The sequence below is a fragment of the Ammospiza caudacuta genome, chromosome 2 (assembly GCF_027887145.1).
Source record: "Ammospiza caudacuta isolate bAmmCau1 chromosome 2, bAmmCau1.pri, whole genome shotgun sequence".
NCBI classification, from domain to species: domain Eukaryota; kingdom Metazoa; phylum Chordata; class Aves; order Passeriformes; family Passerellidae; genus Ammospiza; species Ammospiza caudacuta.
In genome coordinates this window covers 105,084,374-105,094,307 of record NC_080594.1, presented here as the reverse complement: position 1 = coordinate 105,094,307, position 9,934 = coordinate 105,084,374, and the positions used below count along the sequence as shown (strand labels likewise).

Here is a 9,934-nt window from a genome sequence, read left to right as displayed (position 1 = left end):
GCATCTGGGAACCAAATAGTTAAGTGTACACATAGATAGTAAAATCAAGTGGGACTTGTAGATTGTACTAGCCAAGGAGCCAGGATCAGCTGGCCACATACAACTTGATCTTTCATTACACTGGAAGCTGGTGGTGCTTAACAATTCTCTGAAAAACAGCAGAGAGGCATGAGGGAAACAAAAGAAACTAAGAGGACAATTCTAAACTTCCCTCATGCAGTACTGCAGAGGCACTTGTGATCTGCGTTTACCAGTGTGCCAGTGGATTTTCCCAGCCTTCCTCTGTTGTACATTCTCTTCCAGCCTATGTGAGACCTTGCAAAGCTTTACTAGATAAACACCTATTAGTAATAAATGATTCTCCTAGATGTGACCGTGACTAATGTATTACCATCCTGACAAGCCTACCGAGCACAAGGCAGGTAATAGCTTCCCTCGCCCGAGGCACAGCACCAGGAATATGCACACTCATTACTAATTTCAGCATGGCAGTGGCAGGCTGTTGCTGCCTCTCGCAGCTACCTGCCGCAGCCATGCTCGGCTCCGCACGCTGCAGACGGGAGGATCTCTGCGAGCAAGGCTGGAGTAGTTCAGCATCAGCAATAGCGTGCAGAGCCCTCACGTTCACAGAGAGAACCGAATAGGAGCTCAGCTTCTTGCTCCTCCAGCCCTGGAAAAGGCATTGCTGCAGACACACAAAACCCTGCTTGAAAAAAATCCTTTCGCCTTCCGTACGCTCCAAGGACAACAAGCGAGGTTTCCCCGCTCACCCGCCAATATAAAAAGATGAAAGCGGAGAGCAGAAGCAAGGAAGAGCCCAGCGACGGGAATCCCGGCATCCCTCATCTTCCTAGCGGCAAGAGGTGAGGAGCAGCCTTCCCTGTCTCCTGGGTGTTGTCCCCTCCGATGCTCTCCATCACCACCTGCCTACCTCGGAACAACTGGTACGTTTCCTCACAACTGGCACCGACAATGCATAAGCCCAGCAACAGGGTGACTGATTAAAAAAAAAAAAAAAAAAAAAAAAATCCCAAAACCACACACAAAAACCCCTAAATCCACCCAACAGCGAAACAGTGCCTCCCGCACATCATAAAAACCTAAGGAGCATCTTTTTTAGAAAAAGCCCTAAGCGCTTCCAGTGCGACGGAAGACGGTATCGGGGAGGAAGCGGAGAGAGCTCGCCAAGACGAGGAACACGGGCGGAATCCCGCGGGCGGAATCCCACGGGCGGCGCTCCCCGCACCCGCGGCACCGCCGGCGGGACCGAGCGAGGGCCGTGCCCGGCGGCTCTGCCCCCTCCCGAGAGGGGCGGCCGCGGACCCCGCGCCCCGCGGACCCCGCCGGGCACCGCAGCCTCGCCCCCAGGCCCTTCCCGGCCCCTCGGGCGCACCTGGGCTGGGAGCGGAGCCGGGCGCAGACACCGACCGGCCCCAGCGGGATGGGAGGAGGGCGGCAGACGGCCGCCAGCGGCGGCTGGGGAATCGCGGCTGGCCGAGGAGGAGAGGGGACGGACAGGGAGCCGAGGGAAGGGGGTGAGGCACGGGGTTGCCTCGCCGCAGCGGCGGCGGCGGCAAGAGCCCGGCAGCGGGGTGGTGACAGGTGAGGGCGGCGGGGGGCACGGGGCGATCCCTCAGCGCGACTCCCCTACCTGCGCTCCGGCGCCGCCGCTGCTCTCGGTGCACCCACTGGCGCTTCCCCGCCCGCCGCCGCCGCCCCCTCGCTGCGCGCCCCCGCCCGCCGCGCTCAGCCCACCCCGCTGGCCGCAGGGCCCGCCCCTGGCCCGCACTGACGTCTCCGCCCACCAATAGCAGAGGATGGAGGTGCCATAGGCCACGCCTACTCCCGCATCGGCCAATAGCAGCTCGCCATGGCTCAGTCTCTCCGTCCCCGGCACCGCCCCCCGGCACCGCCCCGGCCGGGACCGGCTCGGTTGAGGCGCAGCTGCCGCGCAGCGGGCGCGGGGGGCGGCGCGGCTGCGGTCCCGAGGGTACCTGGGGTTCGCACCGGGCGGTCCCGGGACAGGCCCGGTCATGGGCAGGGGGAGGGGCGGGGGCCAGCACCCAGCAGCAGGGCACGGCTGTAGGGATGTGTCCCTCGATAGCAGGAAGGGGGCAGGGGACTTTTCGTGCGGGGGATTCCGCGGAACGGATGGGCTTCCTCTTTTTATTTTTTTAATTTCTTTTTTTGGCATGGGAGCCGGTCCCTGCCTCCGGCGCGCAGAGCCGTTTGTCACCGGCTGCGGGGCGGGGAGGTGGGAGAAGCGCTGGAGGAGCTGCTGCTGCTTGTGCTGGAGGGGCGGAGAGAAGGAGAGCGGCTGGGGATGTTAAAATTCAGTGTCTCCGGTGAAAATGCCTCCAGCCCTTAAGCGTTTCTCCATCCTTTTTTACAAAACTCTCATCTGGGCTTTCAGAATCTGTGGCTGGCGCCTGTAAGGCTTTCACCTTTTAGCTTTGTTCACACATAATAACTGTTTTAAAGTAAAAGCCGCTTTCCAGCCGACATCGAATATGCATCACGGCAAAATGTAGTTCTGCAAGTTATGGATGCTTGAACTCGACGCCCATTTTCTTGGTATGTTTCAATGGTTATTTAAATTAGAAAATTTTTATGAAGCCCAATGGACATAACATGCTGCAGAATTCAGCAGTGGTTGAGTATTGCAGCCAAAAGAATATTTCTTCTTTAAGAATATATACCGTAGAAAGATCTGCACAGACAGATAGCAGAATTTAAGGCATTGCAGTGCATAAAAATCAGGCATCTCATTTTCGTTTGTTGTTCCACACAGACTGCTTCATGAGCCTTGGGGCACTGAAGTGTTTTAGTTTGGATCAGAGATGCACTTTTGAAGTAAATGCTGTCATCATCTCTGCTAACAGTGCTGTAATTCAGAGTGTGGAGTGGTGCTGGAGTGCATGAAATAGTTCCCTTTTGTGTAAGGCTAAACGAATGCATTCCAGCCACAAATGAGCCCTGGGTAGGACTCAAAGTGAACTAGTCAAACACCAGGAGTGCTGAGGTGAGTACAGCCTGAAGATCAGGCCCTGGGCACCGAGGGCTGCGCTCCACAGCTCTGTGAGAGCTTGGTGCTTGCCAGTGGAGTTGGAGATTTGGAGCTTTGTAGTTCAGAAGGAAGGTCCCAGGGGATCTCGTGTAACATCTGAAAGGAACATCTGATTTCTGCTTCACAGCTGGCAGTCAACCGCTACCTAAAAACTTTGATGCTTAAAAGTCTGCCAGAACTTCCAGTTCGTGTATGGATCACCCCATATTCTTGTGTCCACAGCTATAAGGATGACTTGAGCTGAGTAAAGAATGTGCTACCACTGCTGCTGATCCAGATATTGTCAGTGGCTTTTGTGGTCCTTATTAATCTCCCCACACCTGCAACAGATTCCAGGATAGAAGGCAGTGGTGCTGCAAGTTTAAAATGAAGATAAATGACTGGGTAGTGGTTTAATGATTAAAAATAACTGAATGAACTTCCAATAACATATGTTAGCAATGAAAACATTTTTTTTCCTATCGGTGTATCTTGTCATTTTAATATGAGGCCAGATTGTAAGAAATGTAGCACACATAAAGTTTTTGTAAGAAAGCGTACAGAGAACCACTGTGGTAGCAAAATCAGAGCTTATTTTTTCTTAAAACATACACAAAATCAATTTCTTTTTCTTAGAGTGCTTCTCACAGGCAACCAGTTTCATGCACTAACATGACGTAGTTACTCCTTTTACTGAGATCTGTCTACTTTTGGAAGATGTGTGTGAGAGAAATATGTTATTTGATAGATAAGATAACACACTTTGTTATAAACTTTAATCTTGAGGAGCTTGACTACAGACAGCAGTCCATAATTTTACATGTCTGAAATCAAACATCATAACTCACTTGTCTTCTAGGTTACTTCCATATTCATCATTGTAGTTTTTGCCCTCATCTTGTGGTTGTAACAGAAATGTTAGAATACAACAGATCTTTGTTTACTGTCTCCAAAAGTATAAGGCTAATTTAACTCAGTTATAAAGATGGAATTTTCTAATGTGAACCCTTCAAATCAGGCATGACGTGGAGGCCAAACCCCTTTTTACTGACACTAACATCTATTATAAAGATTTTCTTTTGGCAAGCTAGACTACATTTCATGAAGTCACTAAAACAAAATATAGGAAAAAATAGGTTTTACCAGGTGAAACAATCATATATGACTCTGAATACAAATAAGCAGGTCTCATTCATAACATGATATCTTTTTTTTAGACAACTTCCTGTTAAAAAAAGGGGAAACACCCAAGTTTCCTAAAAGCCACGTAGGTGTTTTCTCCAGGAACTCCTAAAGGAATTGTGGAGTGATGAAGGCCAGAGGCAAACACCTGAAGGCAGCAGCCAGGTTGTCTTGACTTTCCCTTTTGGTCCCAGACACGAGCTGGCTCAGTGTCAGGCTGGCCCTCCAGTGCAGATCAGAGCAGTCTGATCTGTTCTGCTGGAACTGGAGAGAAGTGCCAAGTCCTACACATGTCCTACTTCTCTGGAGCACCTGTGAGTCACCACTTCAGCTGGGTGCAAAGGCAGCTCCTGGTCTGGTGGCCAACCAATGTCACACAGCCTGGAGAGAGACCTGCTTACCCACTGCATCCCTGTTTTCACTGATACTAAGAGCCAACTAGGAATAATTGAATAATGAGCATTAGTTTAGTGAGGTGTGAATGTATATAAATGGGCTAAGATACTATCCTGGCATTAGAAGACCCTTTACAAGGGCAAAAATCAATGGGAGTTTTTCTTAGCTGAAAAGTGCAGAAATCGGGACATGGATAGTAGCAGAATATTAATTTCTTCTTTCTTGCAATGACATTTCATTACACACAGAAGAAAGAAAAACCATGAAATAGTCAATAGATATTGTTTCTTTCCTAAGGTCTTAAGAGCAAACAGTGTAACAAAAGGGAGTGATGCTGGTTTTATTGTTGTTTTCAACAAACTAGCTGTTGCTTTCCTGGGAACCAATCTCTCAGTTGAGCAATCAGTACTTTTAAAATAATTTTATGGTGAATTTCCTATACAGTGTTGCACTTTTAATACATGCAATAGTCACAATTCTCAGGTGGCAGAGTCTGCACTGACATCCTTTTACAAAACTTTTCCTAAAATGTATATTTCAAAATGTGTAATTTGCAAGTATTGCTCTTGATCGTTTCATTTTGAAGATTAGGCTCATGATCAAAGAGCTATGGCTTTATTCCTTCCTGTGCGATCTTTTCTGTGCAAGGACTACAAATCAATTCTTTCTTCCTTCATTTGGTGGGCAGTGCAATCAAAATGGCAATGGCAAAGATTTTCCTGGTGTGGGTGTGGTGTGTGTGCTGGTAGGGATGAGGGGTTTCTGCACATCCCTGAGACAGAAATACAAGCAGCTCTACCCAGCACTTCTAAGCTAGATGAAGTCCTCCCAAGAGCAGGAAATTAACAGAAGAAATAGTACTTGGTCTTTAAGAAATAGCCTTACTGTCTTCTTTAACAAGACTTGTTTAGGCTATGTAAGACTTTTTTAGGAAAAGTACCAGTGATCTAGAGCTTACCTGCTCTCTGCCCCTTAGTTTAAAAATAGGTTTTCTGTGCTGCTTAGCCACCTGCTGTATTCTCCCCCTATGCATTAGCACTGCCCTTTCTGCTGGCTCCCTAAACATACGTGGGCAGATCGCGAGATGCACATTCTGCTTTTACAGAGGCAGGACTCAGCCTAATTATAACCTGCAAGATCAGAATGTGACTGTTTTGACTTGCAGAAGCAAAGATGAATAACTGAGTTGTTGGCATTTAATTTTAGATATTCTGAACTCAGTCCTCTTTTTACTGTAATTTATTGTACTTATGACAGTGCTAATACCAGAAGAAAATTACCTATATGTGCAAGTGATCATTTGCATTGTTTTTTCCAATGTAGTAAATTGACTTTTAGCAAAGTAAAAACACTTTTGCTGTTCTTTTGTAAATCTAAAATCAGTGTGCTTTTTTATTTGTCTATGATGAGAAAATAATGGACAGAATAAAGTTTAGAAGTATTTTTACCAGACTACGGTAATTTAGACAATCTGACATTTCAAGATCTGTACATCTTTATTTCAATATTAATAACTAGTTGTGGTTAATGGATTTCATTCATCCTAATATCTCTTACTGTGTGTAATAGGCACCTTCAGTGTTTACATAGGTAGCTTTGCCCATGATGTATTTCATCCTTGAGCATAATTGATAGTTCTATGTCAGCATTTGGTTGGAACAGACAGGGGTAAGATGACATGATTGCAGGGTGGCTTTCTGCTGAGGTAGTCTGTGTGTAAAGCTCTTGAGGGCAATTCCTGCTTGTCTAGACCCTTCAATGCTGCAGTCCTCACCTTCATCTCAGAACAATGGTACTGACATATATCATTACAGACTAGCACATCACTTTGTTTTCCACCTGTTTTTCCCCCATGGAGCTCTGCTGTCCCTAGCAATGATGTCAGAATGAGTGTCCCTATGGTGTCCCGATGGTGTCCCTAGCAATGATGACAGATTAGATAGGATAGCTCCCATATTTTTGTAGTGATTATTTTCCTAAAATCAGTCTCATTTTCAGAACATTTGTTGCTTTACATAAACAGTTTCCCAAAGCATGTCCCTTTCATTATATTTAAATACTTTACTTTCCTTCAGTGTCTGATTTCTCCTTCTTACTCCATTGTGTCTTGATTGCATTTAAACTATGTAGTTACTATTGTTTCAACCATACCAGCAGTATCCTCATTTGGGGGCTCTTTTGACCTAATTTTTAAGAGACAATGTAAAGAAGAATCACCCTTCCTTCTATAAGAAATATAATTTGTTAATTGTCTTTCTAAGCCAAGCCTCATGGAGAGTCCATGCTTCTACATTTAGTGTCTATATACACAATCAAAAAGCTTCACATAATATATTAAATACTGCATCTAGGCTCATGTACCACTAAATGTAATCTCCAATTAAATCAATTTTTTTTTTTTATTTTGTTTAAATGTATTTTTAGTAAGGGGAAAGATGTGTATGTATTTTTGTAGCCTGACATACAAGAGGTTATGTTCTGAAATCTGAATTTAAATATAGGAGAGAAATAGGGGTTGGACAACAGTATCAATGCAGTTGTTTCAATTTTTATTTATTGTAACATGTATTATCATCACAATTTTTCTAAAATAGAGTCTTACTCTTGGACAGAATTCCTACGTAGATAGATCAGGTTTCATACAAACACGAGATAATAGAATCATCCTTGCTTCCCCCTGCCTTATAATTCAAGGGTTCATAGTGAGAGACCATTGGGAAAGGATGAAGTAGTTCACACACATGATAGACAATTGGCTAAATGTATCCAAATTTGTAGCATTGTGGCAGAGGTTTTTGAGGAAAACACTGAAGTGGCTTTCCTGATGTTTATGAGGAACATAGCAAGAACACACAGGAGCACACAGGAGATAACATGGATGTGCGCTCCCGAATTTTTAGCACCCATCCATCATGGATAGGGTGGATGTGAGAGCTTGGGAGATGATATAGTGGGGACAAACTGTAAATGGACTTCCAAATGAAGACAGTGTATCCTAGTGCTGTAAAGATGGAGGGAACAAAGAGAGGGTGGTAGGAGAGGAAGATTTAGAACTTGCCATTTCCCATAGTGATGATGAATTATTAAGGTAGTTGGTGTCAAGGGTAAGAAAACAGATGTTGCAGCAATAAATGTGTGGCATAATGAAAATTTGGATGAGTTTTAAGTATGCATATAAATGCAGAAACCCTTCTACTGGAAATGTTAGGGAAAAGTGTTGTTAGGATTTCAGCATAATTTGGCTATGAAAAAAAGATGGAGGTGGAAAGTGCAGATAAGTGGCAGGCTAGATGTGATTTGTCATGGTGACTGCAAAGGAGATGCAATTGAAACTGCTGTTTTAAACTCATCATTCTTGGGGTCATGTCCCTGGAGAACAAACCTGAGCCAAATTTTCTGAGGCTTTCCTTTGAATAAAAACAGTCAGATCTGCAGTGAAGAGATGAATATTCAAAATAATAACTAAATCATCATAGGGTCACATTGTTATGAATACTGGAGGTGGGTCTTGAAAGAACACCAAGTGACATGAAGTGGTAATGGGTAGATGCACTGAGAGAAAACAACAAAAAAAGGAAACATCATGGAAACCTAAGGAGGACAAGGTTTCAGTAATGGATTATTATTTTTCAACTTTATCTCAGTTCAAAATCAGTAACAGTCAAAAGTAAAAGCAGATTGTGTTGTGTCTAAGGGGAGAAACCTAGTTTACAGAGGTTCTGGAATGAAGCTGGAGAAGAGGTAAATTTAATGAGCTTGGAAATGGTAATGAGGAGCAGAGCAGTTTGTAGCTGGTGAGAAAAGGGGATCAGAAAAAGAATATTTTTGGTGGGAGCGTGAGAACTGAAGGAGGAGTGAACAACAGTTTGCTTAGGATGGAAGAACTGAGGCAAACGGAGGAGTTGGAAAAGAAATCCTTAAGATGTGGCATGGAAAAAGGAAAGGAGTTACAGAAAGGAAAGTGATGGAAAACACATGTCTTCATGTAGAAGACATTGGTGTGATCCCAATGTGGAGAGTGAAGGAGATGCTGAGTAGAGAGGAGCAGAGTAAAAGGGAGGATGATTCAGGGTAGCTAAAGTCCTACTTGAGATGACAGATGTTCCCCAACTGGAGAATGGAGAGTTACCTAACCAGGAAACAGGGAAAAATATAGAAGGTTAAAAAAAACTTGCAGTGGCAAAAAGGGTGAGGTGAAGCACGTGGAAAATTAACAACAATCCTTGGGATAAAAAGAGAAAGGAGAAATTAAGAAATGTCAGAAAAAGAGAAGGGAGATAAATACCAAGAATTACTGATCATCTGAAAATTGTGGAAGGATTGACTGACAAGGCTTGAGGGAGAAGATGACCTCAAGTATGAGGGTGCAAGGTATATGATCATTGTTTGAAAGGGAGGAACAGAGATTCAAGAATATGGCTGATGAAAACCAGTGCAAGGCTGTAAGCCTTGGTATAGGCTGAACTGAAGGAGAAATGAACACAGAAGGGAGACATGGGACTCTTCAGCCAAGGGCTCAGGTGAATTGGTAAAGACTTACATGGGAGACAGTGGGAGTAAAATAATTCATTGAGCTGCAATAAAAGGATAAGGCTGAAGATGGAGAGCAGACAGAAAGAAAATGATAGGAGGAAGTGAGTGGGGTCATATTTAATGCTGCTAATAATGGAGAAAAAGGGATGTAGCCTGGGAGGGGTATGGACAGGGAAAGAGCAAAAGTCCAGTGTGACTGCTATGAAATGTATCTGGGAAGATGGAAATGAATGGAAAAGAGAAACTTCTGAAAGAGAGGGAAGATAAAAAAAGATTTGGTGAGGGTGAAAGGAACGACATATGAAAAAGTCATGGATGACAGGGGTTTTTTACAGAGACAAAGAAAGTGGGAGGAAAGAAGGGTGTAGGTGTGGAATTTGACGCTGAAAAAGAAGACAGGTAGAAGCAGTAAGAAAGGAAGATGTAGCATAAAGATAAAATTTTCAAACTTGGATGGTAAAAATAATGATCTTAAATTCTGTTTAGCCATCTTAGTAGAAGGTGGCTTTAAAGCAGAGTCCCTCAAAATATTTTTCTTTTTTCTTTCCAGACATCATCTGCAAATAGTTACTCAGATGTGTGGGCTTTTCTCTGGAGAGAGCAGTGGGAAATGAACTATGGATTCCTACTCTGTCATCTTCAGTGTGTGCATTAGGTGGTGGTGGTGGAAAGGCTGACAGAAACTATATTTAATAAAGTATCAGGTGATTCATTTGGCTGAGAGAAGGAATAGATGTTAATAGTGCCATTCCTAAACAAGTTTAGATCTTTCTGTTT

The 9,934-nt window shown here is 44.3% G+C and overlaps 1 protein-coding gene across 1 annotated transcript; it reads left to right on the top strand.

Moving 5' to 3' along the window:
• Window positions 1-786: 786 nt before the first annotated feature.
• Window positions 787-1,811, top strand: LOC131572436 (collagen alpha-1(I) chain-like). Its single transcript, XM_058825614.1, has 2 exons — window positions 787-863; window positions 1,121-1,811. Exons 1-2 carry the CDS (start codon window positions 787-789, stop codon window positions 1,809-1,811), a joined length of 768 nt encoding a protein of 255 aa, XP_058681597.1.
• The last annotated feature ends 8,123 nt before the right edge of the window (window positions 1,812-9,934 follow it).